The sequence below is a fragment of the Panthera leo genome, chromosome B4 (assembly GCF_018350215.1).
Source record: "Panthera leo isolate Ple1 chromosome B4, P.leo_Ple1_pat1.1, whole genome shotgun sequence".
Taxonomy (NCBI): domain Eukaryota; kingdom Metazoa; phylum Chordata; class Mammalia; order Carnivora; family Felidae; genus Panthera; species Panthera leo.
The window spans coordinates 87,163,874-87,186,436 of record NC_056685.1 but is presented as its reverse complement, the minus strand read 5'-3'; the positions used below and the strand labels follow the sequence as shown (position 1 = coordinate 87,186,436).

The following is a 22,563-nucleotide window of genomic DNA, read 5'->3' as shown; positions in this document are numbered from 1 at the left end:
GGATGTGAAAGTTCTTAGTACACCATATGGCATTTTTCAAGGGTGAGATACTTTATGAGGAAGCAGAGCTAGCATATGGTTTCTCCAAACTTGGAATCTAGTTACAGAGACAGGGCTTACATATAAGATAAAATAACAATTGAAAGTATCCTGCCTACAAGGGAAAGAGGAGTCATTGTTACCAGATGTAAGAAAAAGTACATTATCATGTAGGATAATCAAACTCAAAATTAAGAGGACATATAGTATTTCTTCCATTTATTAATTTATCATAGAGCTTACTGTGTAGATGGATGTTGCTGCTTTGATTTTTAATTGGTTGCATTTACAGCTGCTTAAGCTATTAACTGAAAGCTGACTATAGTACTTTGCTATATTAAAATCTGATAATGTTCTGCTCTTCCCTCAAAAGGAGCTCATTAAGATATATGAAGTTATGTACAAATACTGAACACAAACAAGGATTGTATATAAAAGGCAGTTAGGAAAATGGGTGAATCCTAGTGTCACTCTCTTTCATTATACATTGTGAAGCTGATATGCTTAGAGTTTAATACTGGGTATACATGGTTGTCCAAAAATCTTGGCTAAACAATTATTCTTAGAGCAAAGTGTGGACCATTGAGAACTTGATTAGAATAGCCTCTTCTTGGACCTCTTACTGTTTTCTTATGAGGATGTAGAATCACATGCCTTTCAACACATAGCTGTTAACTTTTTCATGGCTTATTTACTTTTATAGATTTTCATAAGGTTGAAATTTGTTTATATTGGTGCCTTGGGGGAGATGGTTATATAAGGGGAGGTCTTGAGCCTTGCAGTTCACTTATGTCACAGGAGGTTCTATGTGGAGGGGAAGGTCTGTGTTGCAATGGCTTATTGGTAAAGGTGTATCTCTCTTAGGTGAGATGTGTCCTTCTCAGACCACAAACTTTATCCTAACAGGAAACCCTTAAAGATTAATTTTTTTTTATTATTCTCACTCATTCTTTCGCTCCTTGGCTAGCATACAGGAGGACCTGAGGTGGAGTAGATTTTTTCTGTGGCCTCATTTCCCAAGAGAACAGGTACACTAGAGTAAAAGGAAAAAAGTTCTTAACTAGTCCCAGTGCTAACAGAGTAGACAAAAAGAACTCATTTCATGACCATAAATTACTTGCTTTCATAACTATACAAGCTTTATTAAAAAGGAAAGGAAGGGACACCTGGGTGGCTTAGTCAGTTGATTATTCTGACTCTAAATTTTGGCTCAGGTCATGATACCAAGGTTGTGGAATCAAGACCCATGTCAGGCTTTGTGCTGGGTATGGAGCCTGCTTGAGATCCCTTGTCTCCCTCTGCTCCTCCCCAGCTTGCTCTCTCTCTTTCTCTCTCTCTCTAAAATAAAAAGAGGACATATTTTATTACGAACACTCTATGTGGACCTTAGATACATGTGCAGAGCTGTTTTTATCATACATACAGAATTAAATGCTAGGCTTGTGATTTAGCTACATATGATTGGAAGTTTTCTTTCTTATGCTACTTAATGATCCTCTACCCAACAATTGTGAGATGTAGCCATATCTATATTATTCAGGAGTAGATGCTCTGTGAGTTGTCTAGATACTGTGTCTCCCACAACCTGTTCCTAGCCATCATGTGACATAGCGTCATTGCTGCAAGAGGGTGAGAGGAGGTAAATCCAAATTTTCCTAGTTGTTGACATTTTTGCCTGAAGTTTTTCTTTATAGAAGAGATTGAATATGAAATGATGCTTTACGTGGTCTAGTAGTTTTCTTTATAAGTATCATCAATGTACCATTATTTGGTGGTAAACATATGCTTTATATTAAATTGTACAAGCTAGTTTATTTCCAATTAAATGGCTTTATTACATTTTAAGTTTTAGCTCAATTACACTCACATTTGTTTATAGGTTATTGTTTGATATTGTATATTGCTTGTTTCAGGTGGTTCAGTATGAAATCTCACTTTGATCATACCATATAACCGTAGTGCCTGTTGTTTATTTTTAATTTAGGAAGAACACATTTGAATCCCAGAAGCAATAGTCCATAATTTAAAAAAATCAATAAAAAAAAGGTATGGATAGGGCTACTGAATATGAAACAGAAGTGCAGAGAAAGAATGTAGCTTAAGGTTAATATTGTGAAGTGCAAAGAGATATGAAATTTAAATCTGATGGATACACTACCCTCAATTGTCTAAAGCCACTGAGAAGGGAGTAAATACCTCAACAGGTCATGTAAGAAGGAAGACATGTGTTCAGTACTGGCTTCCTTATGCCTTGTGGTGCTTATCAGCTAGATTTGGAGATCAGTTGACTGGCTTTTTCTTATTTAATGAAGAATTAATCACAGAAGAATTTTAAATGTCTACTATATTACACACCCATTTATAGATTGCTTACTATGTGTCAGGATCTGTGCTTAATACTTTACCATCAGTGAACTCATTTACCTTCCCAACAGCTCTTGGAGGCAGTTATTATCCACATTTTATGGAAGAGGAAATGGATCTTTATGAAATTAAACAGCATGTCTCTAACAGCTCGTACACACCAAGTCTTGACATCCATGTCTGACTTCAAACCTCATGCTCTTAATTGCCATACTTTACTAAATATGCTACATTTTTAGCCAGAATAAACAATTCAGAATCTTCAAAATTGGCCAGCAGAACTGCAGCCAACTTGAATAAATAGTTTTTAGCCATGTCTTCTTGCGTCCGTATGCATAAAATAGTAAAAAAAAAAAAAAAAAAAAAAAATCAAGTGAAGATTTCATTATTTAAGTGTTTGTCAGCATCTCTAAAATTCTAAGCTTGTTTTTTTCTTTAGATGAGCATGCTTCCATGTAGATGTCAATGTTAGTTTCTTGCTTAAGATGATATAGTTGAAAACTAGGGTAGAGTCATCAGATTTGGCAAGTAGCATTATAGGACACACAGTTAATGTCAATTTCAGATAAAACTGATAGGAGATTATTTTCCAAAATATACACAGAACTTAAACACACAGTAGCAGAAAAAAAAGATTAAAAAATAGGGGATCTGAATAGATATATTTCCAAATATCTGTAAATATTTTTGTGTATCAGTTATATCTCAACCTGTGAAAAAAAGATGAATTCCAACTTAAATTGGCATTGTGTATTTTATCTGACAAATGTAACTAAGGTTGTCATTCTTGGTGTAGCAATTCCATTAGGTCTAATCTCAAAAGACTGGTCTGGTAGATCCTGGACACTTAATTCTGTTTAATTCTGAAAGTGTTAACTCACCTTTCATCAAACCAGGGTGTATACATGATAAAGGGTGCACCATGTAAAGATTGTTTATCTTAATTATAGCCCACAGTAATGAGATACAATAGTATCTCCTTTATCCAGTATCATGGCACAGAAGTGATGAAAAAAAATGCCAGATAACCAAGAGCTAGCACTCCATTTTAGCCTTTTTCAGTGCACACTTTTCTAGAATGCAGCATGTACTTTTGAGATACATTACAGAGAATGTGTAGCATTGTTCATCTACTGTCTCAATGAGGACCAAGCCAGTGGGCAGAAGATCTGGATTCAAGACTGCATTCCCACTTATAACTTGTCTTCAGATTATTCTTGCAGATTCTCATGTGTAATCTGGGATATTAATACATGCAGAGCTTTGTTCAAAGAGTTATCATGAGGATTCAGTGATACATTAAACAAGCCAATATATTTTAAGCCAGTACATTTAGAGCTATAGAAACATATGCAGTAATATTAGTAACTTCAGTTAGCATGCTGTGCTCTACTTACCTCTAGGGGCATCTGGGGAGTATTTGTCCTATTTCTTTAACAGGTTTTTTTTTGAAGTTTTTAAAAAATTTATTTATTTTGAGAGAGAGATGGGGGGGGGGGGGGGAGAGAGAGAGAGAGAGAGAGAGAGAGAGAGAGAGAGAGAGAGAGAACAAGCACACATGAGCAAGTGAGGGAGGGACAGAGAGAGGTAGAGACAGAATCCCAAGCAGGCTCTGTGCTATCAGTGCAGAGCCCAACACAGGGCTCTTATCTCAGGACCCTTGAGTTCATGACCTGAGCCAAGATCAAGAGTCTGAGGCTTAACACACTGAGTCACCCAGGCACCCCATGGAGTATTTGTCCTTATACCTAATGATCCTAGAATGCTGTATATTTATAGATTTGATGTATTCTTTGTTATCCTTGTATCACTATTTATTCTGCAGAACCATCAGAAATCTCTGTTCGTTAGCCTTGCCTCCAGTTTTTAGCCTGTTGCTTAATATTCTCACCTTTTAATTCTGTAGACTTAGCCCACATCCCTAAAAGTAGGTTTATGTCTTACTTATGATTAGAGAACATGAGGTCTTTTTGTTGCTCAAGGACTTTTTCTATTTCACTCATTCTTAGAATGAAGCTATGCTCCAAATATTAATAATATAAAATAATAGATACAGTTTTGATGTCTACTGTATTCTGGTTTGTGGTAGATGCTTTGTATACATCGTTTTTATTTCTTACAACAGTCCCACCAATATGTAATAGTATCCACGCATTCCGTATGTGGGCCTTGAGACTCAAAGCTGTTAATAGACAAATGAATTTATCAAGTTTCCTTAGGTGTTAGAGCCAGTATCTCACTCAAGCAGGTATTTCTGACTTGTAAGCCAATGCTCTGAGAGAAGGACCTTTGAAGAAATAGTAACACCTCTGATCTATCATATATCTTTACTTTTTTATTTAAAAATTTTTTTAATGTTTTTTTATTTTTGATAGAAAGAGAACATGAGCAGGGGAGGGGCAGAGTGAGAGGGACACACAGAATCTGAAGCAGGCTCCAGGCTCTGAGCTGTCAACACAGAGTTTGACGCGGGGCTCAAACTCACAGATGGTGAGATCATGACCTGAGCCAAAGTTGGATGCTTAACTGACTGAGCCACCCAGGCACCCCTATCATATATCTTTTATTAAGTTCCAACTGTCACATGAATTCTTGTTTGTTAGAGTGGCGTTCCTGCTTGAGAATATAGTGACATTCTCATTTTATAGATGGAAAAGGAGGGTACGTGATTCAATTGTAATCACAGATGCACAGCACTGTGGTTCAATTTAGTCCTCCTCATTCCAGATATCTTTCTAGGGCTTTCATAAACCTCCAGTGATTGACTTATTTTGCCTTCTTTCATTTTTGCCAGTTTGGTGTATTAGAGCTTGGATCCCTAGAATATTGCATGTTTCTGGAGAAATCACTTAAGTGATGATACATTTCTATTTCCTATCATTATGGTCTTTAGGTGGCAAAGGCATTTGTACACAATCAACACTTTGGCTATACATTGCCAGGCATTAAGCAGAAGTTCTTCCTGGGTTTCTACACCCTTGAAAATTGCAGTATTGTGGCAAAATGAATGGAAGTATAAAATTTGGGTGAAGGGAGGAGGCAGTTGTGGTTCTTAAATGGATCTTGTACTTGCTACCAGGCAAGCCTTGGAAACCATTGGAGCTTTTTTGGCAAAACCTCCAGGGTTGACTTAACTGAATAAAATCCCAAATGTAGATTCATCATGAAACACTAATGTAACAAATAGAATGAAATTTTTAAAGCCATTGTTTTAATTCAGAAAGAGTTGAGAAACTGATTAAGATTCCAAAAACTTTGTTTTGAAGTTACCTAAGGAAATACAAGCTAACTGGGCTAATCATATGACTAGCATATGAAAATGCAACTCTAAACTTTTGATCATATTTACAAGATGGGAAGTCCAGATTCTAATTGTTCAGGAGGGAGGTTTTAATTTAAATGTACTTGGTAAGTGTGGTTTAAGGACTGTATTGTAATGATATCGTATTTATATGATGTAAAATGTAAACAAAATAAATTGCAGTAATGAAAATGTGTTGAATCAACCACCCCAGCTTCTGGATGGTGTAACACACAGTATAGGATTACTGGTAGAGTTGCATGATTATCTCTTAAATTTGTTACTATATATTCTTTTATATGCACAATACTTTAATCTTTAATCTAGATATTACTGTCTACTTCAAAGATAATTGCTACTTCAGTCAACACCTGGATATAGTAGATAGAGTCATAGTATTTATCATAAAATGTTCATCAAGCTTGACATTCTTCTTGGAGAAAGCCAAAAATGTTGTGAAATTTGTGGCTCTACATGTGCTATTCAGTAGCCTTTTTCTAATCACCTATCAGCAAATGAAGAATCATTTAGTTTTGGAAGATACATTTGTTTCAATATAAAATGAGGAAATTAGGGGCGCCTGGGTGGCTTGGTCGGTTAAGCGTCCGACTTCGGCTCAGGTCATGATCCCACCGTCCGTGAGTTCGAGCCCCGCGTCGGGCTCTGTGCTGACAGCTCAGAGCCTGGAGCCTGTTTCAGATTCTGTGTCTCCCTCTCTCTCTGCCCCTCCCCTGTTCATGCTCTGTCTCTCTCTGTCGCAAAAATAAATAAACGTTAAAAAAAAATTTTTTTTTAAAAAATAAAATGAGGAAATTAGAAGTAGTAATAATCATAAAAAACAATGTTATAACAGCATCGTAATAATAACATAGTTATGGAACCTAAAAATATACAAAAACTTCAGTCTTCAAGTTTATCCTCACTTTGATATCTTTACCTTCTCTCTTCCTTCTCTCCCCTTCCCTTCACTCTGTTCAGATCTCTCTAGCACCACTCTATTTTTACTTGTCTTCTCTGCATGTATCTTGAGAGATTAATCTGGTCTCTGTTTTTATTTCCTTGCCTCCCACTCAGTCCTCTTTTTATTTTATCTCCTATCACTCCACTAATATGTATGTGGTTCTTACCATTAGCATTCCTAGCTGCTGAATATAATAGAAATTTAATTGTTTAACTTAAAAGACACCTGTGGCTTAGTCCGTTAAACATCCAACTCTTGATTTTGGTTCAGGTCATGATCTCACAGGCATGAGATGGAGCCCCACATAGAACCTGCTTAAGATTCTCTCTCTCCTTCTCCATCTGCCTCCCCCCACCCACCCAAGCACGTGTATGTGTTTTCTTTCTTTCTCTAAAAATAAATAATAAAAAAAAGTAATGAAAGTTATTCATTAAACAAGATTCATTTCTTTTGATTGTAAAATCAGTATACTCATTCCTTCATTGAACAGCTGTTGATATTCCATGATGTTGGTATTCTTTGTGCTGGAGCAATGATTACTAGACAGGACCTGCTCTCATGAAAATTATCTTTTAATGGAAAGAAGAATAAAGTAAACCCTAAACATGTATAAATAAGTGAATAAGGCCACTTCAGATTGTAATAAGTGGAGAAAGAGAACAAGAGAGACTGTGGGGTGGGTTTCTCTGGACTCTGGAAAGTAGGCTGGTCAGGAGCCACTCTGTGGAGGCTATCATAGATAGAAGCTCACTGTACCAAGACCTGTGGGGAGACTTTAAGGCAGAGCTAGCAGTTAGTGTAAGGTCTAGAACAAGCTTGGCATGAGGGTGTTGGTTTGTACCCTTGGGAGTTTCCTGGGTGAAATCTAAAACTGACTCCCATACATGTGGGGCAAGGAGAAAGTGAAGAAAGAGGCAGGCCCCTCCAGATTGGTAGGTGTCAGGGAAGGGAATACTAAGCAAGGGGACTTACATATGAGGCTTGTCTTGGGTGGCTGCAAGCAGAGTAGATGTCTCCACCCACCCACCAGACTCTTAAAAGTATATATAGAGTCTTGAATGGTGTTCAGTCACGTATACCATTCCAGATGGTGTCAGCAACACCTTCTACTCTCAAGAGTAGGTCTTTGAAACAACTCCCACTCTGTAAATGGTGGGAAGAATGTATCTTCCAAGGACAGGCAAGGGGTGAGAAGCCTCTAATTGCCTGGGTCCAGCTCGGCAGCCAATTATCAGTCATGTCTTCTTGATGAACTTCCCCAGCAAAAGGATAGAGAGAAGGCCAATGTGGCTTCAGTGTAGGCAAGGAAGGGACCAGGAATGTGAGGTGAGGTCAGAGAGGTCTAGGGGGGAGATGATGTTGAGCTATCTTTCTGGTAAGAATTTTAGATTTTACTCTGGTTTCAATAGGTAGGTAAATTCTGGAATTTAAAGTAAGGAGTGTGTGTTTGGCAGGGGTGCAGGAGGGTTAGGGGGAGTTAATATGATTGGATTTAAATTTTATAAGACCAATCTGGTCCCTGTGAGGAGAAAAGGAACTGGTGTTATCAATTGTAGCATTCTGCCTCAAGGGTAAATTCCTGTACTAGATTCGGCTGGTGAAGTCCATGCCTACACTGGATTGGTATACACATTAGATCAGTGTAGAGGAGAGCCCTAAAAAGACCCTTATGTGTATTGTCTTACATGGCCTTTATTTCTACAGAGCATATTAAGCTCAAGGGGAGCCCAGGTGGATACTAGGCTCCAGCTTTTATCTCCTTTTCCCATGCATCTTCTCCTCTTTAGATCAGCTAAACTTACTTTCTGTTTTTATGGGGAGACGATTTTTCTAGTAGCGTAACAATTTTTCTGTTCTTGCTTATTTACAATTAAACACACTTTTAACATCAGTAGGGAGGCGAAGGGTTTCCCAGTGCTTCAAAGATGTAATCTAAGAGAATATAACTGAAACATGTCATATGAAAGAAAGGAGTAGGAGAAAATCTGAAGGTTTAATTGTCAGTTTTCTCCTCTGACAACTTTTCAACATCCTCCACTGCCAAGGTTACCCTTACTCAATTATCCCGTTTCCCTTGTGCTCCTTGTAAGCTGCTGCTGCTGGAGGAGCAGTTTCAAGGTTTCAACCTCTGTGTGTATTTATCCTGCAGTTTCCCGTTTCTTCTTCCCTCAGAGGTTGCTGTTAAAAAACGCACTTATATTTTGTCATTTTCGCAGATGAAGGGGACAGTTCTGAAAGTGTGTCTGACCCTTGACTGTGGTGGACACGTTCAAACTGGGGTCTGGTGTTTACACACTGAATGAGAAGTGAATGCCCCCTCTTCTGTGCTCTCACAGAAGGTCAAGAAGAAATGGAGCACTCAGCCTTCTTCCTTCTTGATAACGCTCCTTTGTTGAAAACCCTCCTTCACTCCATTGCACTTCAGTTTGCTCAAACTTGATTGTTCTTTAAAACTCAGTTAGAATAGCACCTGGCTGGCTCAGTCTGGCATCTGCCTCTTGATTTGGGCTCAGGTCCTGATCTCGCGGTTGATGGATATGAGCCCCTCATCTGGTTCTGTGCTGATGGTGCAGAGCTTGCTTGGGATTCTCTCTCTCTCTCTCCTTCTCTGCCCCTCATGCACCCTCTTTCTTTCCTTCAAAATAAATAAACTTAAAATCAGAATAAAACACATTCCAGATTGGATTTCTCCTTTTTTCTTCTCTTCCAGATTGCCCTTTCTTGTCTACCCCTCCCCCACCTCTTTCTCACATTCTTCTTTCTGTTTGTCTTTTCCCAGTTTTACCCTAAAGAAATGACACATACTTGCTTCCTCCTCATGTTGACAACTACACAATATATTTGGATCTAGGATACCACCAAACATTCAACAAAAACTCATTTTCCATTCTAAGCTGACCCTTAGGCCAGGCCCTAGCTATTCACAAACTTATGGAGTACAGTCCCTATCTTTAGGAACCTTATATGACAGTGAGGGATGGAGATAAGTAAATGGAAATTATAATAGTGTGGCACGTGGCTGGTGTGCGTAAGGAAGGATGCTCAACCTGGTCCTGGAAGGACTGCTCATCTGCCCCTTGACCAGTGAATAGAATGTTAGCATTAATTGGGGCGCCTGGGTGGCTCAGTCGGTTAAGCGGCCGACTTCGGCTCAGGTCATGATCTCGCGGTCTGTGAGTTTGAGCCCCGCCTCGGGCTCTGTGCTGACAGCTCAGAGCCTGGAGCCTGTTTCAGATTCTGTGTCTCCCTCTCTCTGACCCTCCCCCGTTCATGCTCTGTCTCTGTCTGTGTCAAAAATAAATAAACATTAAAAAAAAATTAAAAAAAAAAGAATGTTAGCATTAACAAGAATGGAGGATGGAGTGGATGGCTGTTAGGTTTTAGGTGACGTGGAAGTGAAATTTGGCTGGAAGAAATTGAGGAAATGTAATGGAGTTAAAATACAGACTAGGAGCATGTGTGGAGAGGGAGATGGGGAGGAAAGCCCTAACATTAAGATTAGGGACATAGTCAAAAAAAATGTTTATCTCTGATTTAGGTTTTTTTTTTTTAATATAATTGCTAAGAACTTATTAAGGGTGTTTACTTCTGAACCCAAGGGGATTCTTGTGAAGGTTTTAATCATGTAAAGCGTGTCTTATGATCATAGTTATGTATTTGACCACACTCTATTACATTCAGTCAATAATATTAGGCACTTACTGACTGTTAAACACTACAAATTTGGTCATGAAAAAGGCAGAGAGCTTGTCTTCAATTCCAGAGGGTGACAGTGTTGGCAGTAATAAATCCAGCTAAGAGAGAAATTTGGGTGGTGTGAACTGCAGTACTGCAGTAGGGATGAAAATAAGTGTATACATTTAAGAAATACTCAGGAAGTAGTACTGACCGAAGATGATAATTGACTGGAGGGGATGGAGGGGGTGTGAGAGGGAGAAGGAAGGGGTCTTTATACATCTCCACATGTTGCATTGTATTCCCCTTCCTTTCTTAGTTTGACAGCCTGGTGACTTTGTGGGTGTTTCTGTTTCCATATGTCCAGTTACCAGTTTGACCAGCTGTCAGTTCTGTCATCCCATTTGGTGAGTGCACAATGGTATGGAAAATACAAATGGGTCATTGACCTTGTAGCAGAGGCCATTTGCTATGGGAAAGCTATTATCAAGAATTATGCTAAGCAGCTCTTCTTGTCAGATGAGTTTTGCTAAACTGTTCATTCAGTTATATGATATGCAGTACAGTAAGATTGCAAGGATCGGGTGTGTGTGTGGGGGGGGGGGAGGCAGGAGGGCTAAAAAAAATGTTAGAAAAAGTATAGAAAAAGTAGATTCTCAGAACAAAACTCTAGTAGTAAGAGTCCTGAGAGGAAACAAAGGCTACAAAATGGAAGGTGTAGAATGGGTATTTGGTTTACGGAGAGAGAATACAAGACCAGATTATTTCTCCAAGAGGCGTCCTGGGAACACTTGTATCCTGTGTTACTCTGTGGAGAAAGGCTTCTGGAAAATGCTGCACACTCAGATATGCCTCTTACATTTGTTGAATCCCATACACAAACATATATGCCCCCTATGTTTTTCACTAATACTGTATTAACATTCTGTGAAAATTGATGCCTCACAGAATGCCCCAAGGGAAATGCTGGACTAACCAAGTAATTGTTTTATTTGATTTAAAAGTTTACTTATTTATTTATTTTTGCAAACTCCATTGTGTTTATGTACATACACCTTTTACATAGTTGTAATTTCAGTGTAGTTTTTAGAAAACAGCATGTATTTCCATTGCTATCATTGATTATAGTAATTGTTAACATTTATTGAGTACTTATTATCTTCTGTGTATAGTGTATACACAGTGCATACAGCTTTTTCATGCCAAGGAATATTAGCATATATCTATATTAAAATAGATAATAATTCAATTTTAAGGCATTTACTCATATGAAAGACTCCTTTTCAAAATTATACAAAATTATAGCCATCATTGCTACCACTGAATCATATTTTTGGAGATGGAATTTTTGGAAGTAAATATGTGAGAAAAGAGGTAACTTAGAGAATCAAGAGGAAGAAGAATCAAGCTAGGTCAGAAAGTGACCTCATGAACCTTCCCTAGAAATAATGTAAGAATCTGTAGATCAAACAAGAATGGAGTTCAATATAGGACCAGAATCTGAGAAGGCACTAAGTGATGGACATATATTTTATGTCCCTCAGAAATAAATGCAGATGAATTGTATTTTATATCAGTTTCACTCACCCCTTAACAAGGCAGTAATGTAAGGAATTTAGAATTAGGCATTTCTGGTTTGAATGTTTATTCTATCATTAAATATGAGCTTAGGCAAATTTCTAAATTTCATCTTTGAAATGGCAATGGACGTACCAATATCCCAAATTTGTTGTGAAGAATGACTGAAATAATGTCATAGAAAGTTAGAGAAAGTAGGTGCTGAACTTTTATTATAGGTGGCTATTATTTTATTAGAACATCGCTTTCCTGAGTTTTGTGCATTCAACTTGAAAGTGTTTGCTTGGGGGGCACCTGGGTGACTCAGTCAGTTAAGTGTCTGACTTTGGCTCAGAACATGATCTCAAGGTTCATGAGTTCGAGCCCCGCATTGGGCTCTGTGCTGACAACTCAGAGCGTGGAGTCTGCTTCAGATTCTGTGTCTCTCTCTCTCTCTGCTCCTCCCCCACTTGTACTCTATCTCTGTCTCCCAAAAATGAATAAACGTTAAAAAAAATAATAAAATGTTTGCTTGGTATTTTTCATTCTGCTTTTCCATTTCTCTCCTGCTTCTGATAAAGTGCAGAATGGTGGATTCCAACAATATTAAAACATCTGTGTGTCTCTAATGGTAGCATTGTAAGAAGTTGTACCAGGTGACTTTTTTTTTTTTAAAGCACATTAGGAATAATAGATTTGAAATGAGTTTATTCTGGACAGGAATTCATCTCACACATTTTATCTAAACTGTTTACTCTGACCATTTGACTTGGCATTGAAGAAGGAATCTTTTAGGGAAAAAAGTAAGATAAGTCACTTATTTATTCAAACAACTATGCCTCGGATTTTGTGAATAAGTTAATCTATATTTATATGGAGAAAAATGGTAATGTTTCCCAGTTGATTTAGGCTATTGTTAAGTGAATGAAGACTGACTGAGATAGGGCCTCTCTTATCTCTTTCATCATATCAAGGTAGTTTGTTTGGAATACTTTTATTTTTTCTTTTCAGAGTTTATATACAGTAAACAGCTTTCCAAATACAATAAATGCAATTTTCAGGTGTTCAGGTGTCATGAAAGCTTTAAATGTAGCACAATTATAATGGAAAAACAGTGATTTCATATGCTTAGGGTTTTTATTATTGTTTTTTACTTGCAGGATGAGTAAGAGATACTTACAGAAAGCCACAAAAGGAAAGCTGCTCATAATAATATTTATTGTGACCTTGTGGGGGAAAGTTGTGTCCAGTGCAAACCATCATAAAGGTAAGCTCTTCTGATTTTTTTTCCCTCAGCTCTCTGTAGAAAGTGACTTCCTTTAACCCAGACTGTCCTGTTCTATCTTCACTGGTCTGTTAGTTTTACTGGGTATGGGTCCTTCCTGGTCATTCTCTTTAAGTAAAAATGCAGAGAGAGTTATCCTTGATATGGCTTTGTTAGGGGAAGCATGATTGCTTAAATGTTTCTAGGGTTATTGCCATTTCTGCAAAGAGTTCAAAGAGTTCGGAATTTTGGCTCTGCCTTTCTGCCGTCATTTCCATTTTGAAGGTATTGATGTTAAAATGTTTAGTTGACATGTAATAAACATGAATTTCAAATTGCAGTCATCCTGGTAATGAAAGGATCTGTATCTTAATATACATATATAATATATATGTAAATATGTATGTATGTGTATATATATATGCACATATATATATGTATATATATATATATATATATATATATATATATATATATATATATATATATATATATATATATATGTAAATTTCCCCTCAGTGCTTTTTATGGATCATATTTCTTGATGCCAGAGTACCTCTTTCACCACCTTTTGGACTCTATCCCTAGTATGATATTCAGCAGGCTCAATTCAGGACAGAGTGAGAATGTTTGTTTTAAACATATGTGTTAAGCCTGACAGCTCAGGACCTTTCTGTTCTCTTTCCTGAGCGTAAGACTCAGTATATGAATAACTACCTTTTCAAAATGAATTAAAATGGGGCTATTTCTGAACTGTCCCTACCATAATCAAGTATTCATAACCTGAATAGTCAATTCAGATTTTTCTGTGAAATATGATTTTACAATTCAATTTTCAGTCCTCTGTAAAGTCTAGAGATGAGCAACATTTAAATTTTATTTTGAGGGGGAGAGGGAGTTAAGAGTGCCTTGAATTCTGTAACACTTAAATTAGTTACACATGTGCACTTCATTAGCATCACATGGAACATTAACACCAGGGAGAGGAGGGATGTGTTGTGAGAGGTATGCCTCTTGGACAAAATCTTTACCCCCATGTTTAAAACCAAAAAGAGACATCTTTCAAAATAAGAGAGTTTTATGAAGCAGCCCTTCATATTTTATAATCCTGTTTTCACCCCACAGTGTGTGTGGCAGTGTATACATATAATATTAATTATATCATGTCTTTTTTAGAATTTCCTTCTTTCTTTAATACAGCATACTGATCCACAAATCAAACTTTAAATGGTCTTTGATAATTGTTATTAGTGTAAAATTAAAAAGATGGCGAGAAGGACGTTATTCCCCATGCCTCCAATTGGCAACAATGGACCAAATCTAAGGACAAAGTAGTGTTAATTACTCACCTCTTTTTTTTTTTTTTTCTTTTGAGAGACAGAGTCAGAGCAGGAACAGGTGAGGGGCAGAGAGAGAGGTAGACACAGAATCTGAAGGAGACTCTAGGCTTGAACCCACGAACTGTGAGATCATGACCTGAGCTGAAGTCTGACACCTGACTGAGCCACCCAGGCACCCGAAATACTCACCTTTTAATAAGACTTGCAAACTACTAGGGCCGAACCCCCTGCCTTCGCATAACAGGAGAAGACACACCATTCCTTCTGTGATGGGTGGTCACCTCAGTTCCCTTTCCCAGCCGATAAAAGAAGAATTGAGAGAAGTTGGGTGGAGGACGGTTATAGGAATGGTCGGTGTTACTCTTGTGAAGCAAAGATTTGTGATAAAGATGCTTTCTCAGCTCAAAGCCAAGTGATAGGATCCATGTAAAGTGCCCCTTTTGTTTTAAACTAATTTACATTTAAAATAGTAAGTATGAGGTATATGTAAGTCATGTATATAAAATGAATATGTGGTTCATGCTCACCACCCAGTTAAGAAATGTAGTATTTCTAATACTCTGTGGCTATGTCTGCCACTCTGATTGCATTCCTTTGCCTCTTAGATCCCCAGATAATCACTATTCTTAAATTTTGTGATTATAATTTTGCATTTATTTCTAATTTCACTATGTCTTTACATCCAAATGACATATTCCTTAATTTTGGCTGTTATTGAATTTGCATAATAGTATTATATTGTATTCTTCTGCACTTTGCCCAATAAGTATTTGTGGCATTAATTATGGGTGATGGCATATAGCTCTGGTTTATTCATTTTTTACTATTGCTGTGTATTTTTTTGTATAAAGTCACCACAATTAATATATTTATATTCTCGTACATGAACATTTGGTATTCTATTTTCTTGCCATTATGAACAATGCTTCTATACATATCTGCATACTTCTGGTGCACGTGTGCGAGAGTTTCTCAGAACACATTCTGAGGAACAGAAATGCTGGTTCTCACGGCATGCATATCTTCAGACTTACCGGATGATGCCAAATGGTTTTCCAAAGCGTTAGTGCTAATAAGGTAGTTCAGGGCATATTTTCTTACTATCTTTGTAACCCTCTGTGTCTGTATGTATATCTCCTCTTTCTATGTGACTAGTGCTCAGTGTGTCTTCTCTCTTTTCTTGATTGAGGAAACCAGAATTGGTCAATTTTATTCATTTTCAAATGATCCTGTCCTTTGTATATCTTCTTATATGTCATTACTTTCTGCTCTTATCTTTATAGCTTCATTAATTGTATTTATTTTTATTTATATAACAATCACTTAAACTCAGTATAGGGTGGGTATTTGTGGGAAAGTGAAACTTTCTGGAGTTCTCAGTGCTCCAATAAAAAGTCCCAGCCTCCTGAGATATATCACACCTAGAGTTAATTATATAGTTAATTGCTTTGATTCAAAAGAATGATAAAATTCCTCTTGTCCCCTCAAGTGAAATAAATGGTTAACAGCTTGGATTAGGTCCCTAGATTAAGCTCTCAAGGTGTCAGAAAGATTAGGGCCACTACCTTTCTAAGTATGAAACTCAGATCTTGGAGACCCCTGAGGTTTCTTTGACCCTTAGAAAGATGTATTTACATTCAAAAGATTAGAGTGAGAACCTAGGATCCTTTCCAACCCATCTCAAAGCAGCAAAAGATTTTTTTTTTTTCCTTTCAGGATGGGAGAGGATGACTGTCTCTCCTGTATATAAGTGATGAAAAGCCCATTCTTCTCTCATTCACCTGTAAAGTATTCAGCTATTTGTGTAGGACATTTGAGCTGTTTTTCATCATGAGTAAGGCTTGGGGCACAACAGGCCAATATACTTATTTATTGGGAGATAATCATAATATCTATATCTGAATCTATATCCGATTCAGAGCACCTTGTATAAACATTCAAGAGAAAAGTTAGATGAATATTAAAAACTCAACAGCACTATTCTAAGAGCTTTACAGATACTCATTTAATCCTCATAACAATCTCTGAAGTATGAAATATTATTAAACCCACTTTACAGATCAGAAATTAGCAAATGAAGGTTAAATACTTTGTCCCCTAGTGGCTAGTTAGTAACTCGGAGGCAGGATTTAAATCTAGGCAGTCTTGCTCCATATAACCATGATATATACCTAGTAGTGAATTTCTTTTTACACTATTTGTGGTTTGGTTGACTTTCTGAATCTGTGGACTGGTGTCTTCCATGAACTTTGAAAATATTTCAGGCATTATCTCATCAAATATTTCTTCTACACCACCATCTCTACTAAACTAGAGATTTTTACTAGTTATATGTATGTCAGCTTTCTCATAGTGTCCTCTGTGTATCTCAACCTTTGTATTTTCCACCTTTAAGTCTCTCAGTACTATATTTTGGGGTATTTATTCACATCTTCCTGCCACACTAGTTCTTTGTTCTCCTCAATCTAATCTCTCTTTAATCCATATATTGAGTTTTAGTTTCATCTACTATATGCTATTCAAGATTATTTTTTTTTTCCTTTTGGTGAAATTGGCTTTTGATATTGATATATTTTTGTTGTCATTCATGTTTGCATTTCCTCTTTTTATGAATTTTATATAATATATGTTTTGTATATATCATATATGTTTTAAAGTATATATAGTTATATGTATTTATATACAGACAATATATAGAGAATATATATGTTGTATACATACAACATATAATATATACAGAATATATTGTATATATAATACATGTTTTGTGTATATTATATATATGTTTTATATTTGAGTTGATTCTCTTTTCTAAAATTTTTGTGTCTTTTTCTTGGTGAATCTCACTCATGATATGTATTATAAAGTTTTGTGATTTGAAAAAAAAATTATGAACTAATGTTCATTGAAACCATGTTTGTGAGAATCTTTAAGGCCTGTGCTTAGGATGCATTCTTTCAGATGATTTGCGTATTACCCTATGTCCTAGGTATGGTTCTCCAGAAGCAGAGCCAAGTCGGGAATTCTTGTTTATGTGATTTATTAAAAGAGTGCTCTCAGGAGGAGAGCAAGGGAAGCAGGATAGAGCAGGAAATAAAGGCTAAATACAAATACAGTGTCAGCTGGAGAATAGCCTGGTCAGGTCCTTTGAAGGTGCTCTGAAACATGAATTGCTCCAGAGTTGGCCTCTCCTTGAGATAAGATAGACAGCCTCGTCCACCCTTGTGTCTACTAGTAATTGTCTAGTCAAGTCTGTTGATTGCCTTCCTGGGGAAGTGGCTCTTCTTTTGCAGAGGGTAAACCTCTGAAGAAGGGAAGAGCTGAGAACATTCTGCTAACATTCTGCTCACATTCACAGCAAATGTAGGAAAGGTGCACAGCTGACAAAAAAGAATCTTGGTAACATTGCACCATCTGTATTCCATTACTGTCCATTTTTCATAGCCCTCAGATCCACTTGCTGCTTATATAAGTTCACTTCATCCAGGCAAAGTTTATCAAATTGGTCACAGTTGGTTGCAATTTCTAAGAAAAGGTACTTGATAATACAGTTGGTACCAAGGCCATTACTGATACTCATGATCTGTCCAGCCCCCTAGCCATTTAGGTTTCACTTTCCTTTAGCCAGCACTTCTCATCAGGTAGGCTTGCTTGATGTTTTACCCAGACCTAATACCTGAGGATTCTGAGCCCTAGATTATCATGTTCTTAATGCTATGGTTGTACTTACAAGTTTATAGTTATAACTGTGCCAAAAAATGGCCCAGTGAATCATCCGAGAGCCTAACATACTCGTTTCTGTACTTCCTCTTTCCATTCATAGCAACTACCCTCTTCCTCATGGTCATCAGGGTCATTTGCCACATCAGTATTATTAACTCCTTTCTTTCTTGTTGGTCTATGCGGTTTACCAGGAAGCAGCTGTAGCTTTGTGTTCAGCTGAACTCCTACTGTTTCCCCTGGTAAAAGTATCCCCTTTCTGGGAACCAGTACTCCTAGACTTATAGAGTCTATCGGTAGTTTTCATAAGATTATTAAGTTATGGTAATTCCAATGGGATATTTGTTTTACTCAGTAATTTTCATGTACCTACAATAAGGGCTGAGAATATATCAGTACATAAAAGAGGCAAAAATTTTTGTCTTTATGGAACTTTTGTCCTAGAGGTAGGAAAACAGATAATAAAGAGAAAAATAAAATAGTTTTATCATGTAAGTGCTATGGAAAAAATAAAAGAAGAAAGGTATAAGAAGTGTTCAAGAGGGATTGTAATTTTAAATAAAGCCTTTGGGTAAGACTTAAAGTTTCCACTAGAGCCAGCCACAGAAATATCTAGGGGAAAGGTGTTGCAGGCAAAGCAGCAATAAACATGAATGGTTTCAAGTAGGAGCATGCTTGGAGACAGTGAGGAGGATGATATGCATAGAGGAAAGTATGTAAGAAAGATAGTGGTAGGAGATTAGGTCACTACAGAACAGGTAAATGGAGAAGATGAAAGAATGGAACAAATAACTCTAAAATATCAGTGCCATAGCATTGTGCTCTCAAGAGCAACCAAATGGAGAATTGTGTTACTCTGTTTTCTGAACACGACGTAGGAACACTAGAAATCCAGAGCATTTGGGTTTGAAAAATGAGATATCTAAAAATCAGAAAATGTCACCAACTTAGTAAAATATTCTGAGCTTTGGGAACTAAAAGTCCCTCACACACAGATAAATAAGTTTATTGCTCGAACTGCCGTGGAGATTCAGTCCTGAATTCTCATGATTGTACTGAGCTGGGCACTTTGGGAAGGGATGGTGATTAACTCAGAGCATTGTGACAGCCAGTCAGAAAGCATAAGCAGTATTTCCCCCTTGGAAGCAATTACATTAGGTCCAGCTTCAGATATTAGGGATCAGAGAGGAAACATTTCAGTTTAGGACTCGAAGTTCCCTACAGAAAAATATAGTCATTAATCTTAGGAGGCTAATACATTTTCTAGCCTTTTCTTCCTCTACCCATCATGTCCAAACTAAATCTAAAGAAAATGAGTCATCACAGGATATTTGGGTTGGAAAAAGGATCTGTATTAGTGTAAAAGAAATACACACGGTTGAGTTATATAAAAAAAAATCAAAATTCCTTAGCTAAGATTTAATATATATTATCCTCATTGTCATACAAAGTAATTACTAATCTGAGTTGAGACTTTTGATTAAATGGAATTTTTTCCAAAGGAAAAAAAAATTAAAATTCAGATGATTTTTAGTTCAAAGCTTGGAAGAGAGAGCTGTCATTTAATTTTTGTTTTTTGGTAGCTCTTTATTTCTTTGTTGGTTTATTTTCATAGTTTATTTATTTATCTAACCAATGACCCAGTAAACAAAATCTATATTGAGGGCCTGTTAATGTATATTGAGATTGTTAATCTATTTTGAGGATCGAGTTTTAGATCAAGTTCTGGAGATATAAAAGTGAGCAAAATGGTGCAGCATAGGAAATATAGTCCATAGTATTGTAATAGCATTATATGGTAACAGATGGTAGCTACACTTGTCGTGAGCACAGCATAACATATGAACTTATCAAATCACTGTGTTGTACACCTGAAACTAATGTAACCTTGTGTTTTGACTATACTTCAATAAAAATAAAAGTGAACAAAATAGACATGACCCACGTGCTATGAAGCTTATAGTCAGAGAAGAAAACATTAATCTGATAATCAGACAAATATTTAATTAAAATGGTATAAGAGTATTATAAAAATAAAATTTCAGGATAAGAGTATCTAAACTGTAAAATGGTGGAGGGTGATCAGGGAAGTCTTTTCTAGAGAAGAGACCTTTGAGCTGAGTTTTGAATGGGGAGTGGGAATTAAGTAGGCACAGGGTGGGGCATCCAGCCAGAGTAGCAGCCTGTGCGAGGTGCTGAGATATGAAGGAACAAAATGCTCTGGAGCTGAGAAGACTGCTGCGTCTGCAGAGAAAATAAGCAAGGAGGTTAGTGGCATTCAGTCAGCTTGGCAAGGTGGCTGGTGTAGCTCCTTTGAGGCCATATTCAGAATGCTGGTTTTCTAACAGTTAAAATTGATCCAATTTAGCTATGATATTAATAGATTCTCTTGGGCTGGTTTTCACCTGACTATGATGTATACCAAAGTTTAGGAATCCTGATTTATAATTCAACATCCATTCATGATAAAAAATCTCAACAAAGTGGGTTATGAGGGCACATAACTCAAATAATAAAGGCCATATGAAAAACCCTCAGCTAACATCATACTCAGTGGTGAAAAACTGAGATCAAGACCAAGACAAGGATGTCCACTCTCACCATTTTTATTGTATATGGTACTTAAAGTCCTAGCCACAGCAATCAGATAAGAAAAAAAATAACATAAGAAAAAGATAAGAAAAAGAAATAAGAGGCATCTGTATTGGTAAGGAAGCAGTTAAGCTGTCACTATTTGGAGATGACATAATATTATCCCTAGAAAACCCTGAAGACTCCATCAAAAAACAAAACAAGCAAACAAACACAAATTCTTAGAAGTAATAAATACAGTAAAATTGCAGAATACAAAAATAATGCCCACTAACTGATAGAGTGTCTATACACTAAGAGAAATTAAGAAAATATTTCCATTTACAGTGCCACCAAAAAGAATAAAATACCTAGGAACAGACTTAACAAGGGAGATGAAAGACTTGTACTCTGAAAACTATAAAATATTGATACAATTCAGTGTTGTAAGGATCTTGTTTGTGGAAACAATTGGATTAATGTTCCCATAGAAAGAAAAGTGGCCAGAACATAAAACTGACCTAATTCTGAACTTTTAACAACGTATTTAATTATTTTATTTAATTTTCAGAGTAATACATGTTCATTTGAGAAATTTTGGTAACGAAGAGAAATATCAAGAAGACCAATAGGGTTACCTATAATCCTTTCGCATGGTAATTATTAGATGTCATTTGGGCGTATTTTCATCTGGTTTAATTTATGAACATATTAAAATGTCTGAGAGCTTGATGTTCATTCATTTATTTATTCACACATTTATTGACATGGACATAGGTAAGTGAGAGACTGAACTGCCCTGAGCTGGTGATTCTGTTTTAAACTATGAAGACAGAGGTGTTGTCTTCCTGGAGTTTATCCTTCCATGTCCTGGTATTTTTCTTCTTTTATTTTAAGATACCTCATACATACAGAATAAAACATGTATGTACACTTGCAAGAATAATTATAAAGTAAACAACTGGGCAACCATCAACCAGGACGAGAAATAGAATATTGTCATCCTCTCACAGCTCCTTATGCCTCACCCTCGTTATAACCCCTCCTCTTACAGATGTACTCCTTTCCTGACTTTCTCCCCCTAAACAACAGAACATAATTTTTTTTTTTCAACAGAACATAATTTTGTGTGATTTTTAATTTTGTAAAAGTGGAATCCTATTATGGACATTTTTTAAGTGTTATTTATTGCTTGCCCTCAAGATTTTCTCTAGAGATTCATCTATGCTGTGACATAGGATTCCACTATATGAATATACTGTTATGTGTTTATTTCTTTTATGATTGATGGACATTTGGGTCTTTCAAGTTGTTGGTTGTTTTTTAACAACACTGCAATAGACTTTATTGTACATGTATTTTGCTTTACATGTAAAAAATTTCCCCAGGATATATTTCTAAGATAAGAAATTTATGACTCATCTGATAACTGCATATTTAACATTCCCCTCCCCCCCACTTTGTATAATTAACAGTAAATGATGTGTATTAACTTATATATCTAAACACCATTCATAAACACAAATATTATCTGGGGCTTAAGAAAACAATAATGTACTCTAAATTCCTTTGGTAAATTACTTCTCTCTAGTCTTAGATTTCTTTGGGACTTTTTTGTTTGTTCATACTAATATAAAATTTTTGTGCAATAATCATTTACATGTAATACTAACTCATTAAATTTATTAATAAATTTTGTTCATATTCATTTCTTTACATAGTTAACACTAATGACAATTTCTGAGGTCAAAAAGAATGAAACAGGTTTGTA

The 22,563-nt window shown here is 36.4% G+C and overlaps 1 protein-coding gene across 5 annotated transcripts in view; it reads left to right on the top strand.

Moving 5' to 3' along the window:
• TAFA2 (TAFA chemokine like family member 2) overlaps nucleotides 1-22,563 on the top strand; it is a 518,966-nt gene that overhangs the window by 339,915 nt on the left and 156,488 nt on the right. For 4 of the 5 annotated variants that reach the window (XM_042944633.1, XM_042944630.1, XM_042944629.1 and 1 more), the window contains one exon: nucleotides 13,058-13,164. In XM_042944633.1, the coding sequence (XP_042800567.1) occupies nucleotides 13,059-13,164 (106 nt within the window). In that variant the 5' untranslated portion in view covers nucleotide 13,058. Of the gene's footprint in view, nucleotides 1-10,677; nucleotides 10,748-13,057; nucleotides 13,165-22,563 lie in introns of those variants that run through there. The other variant, XM_042944632.1, reaches the window with a different exon arrangement.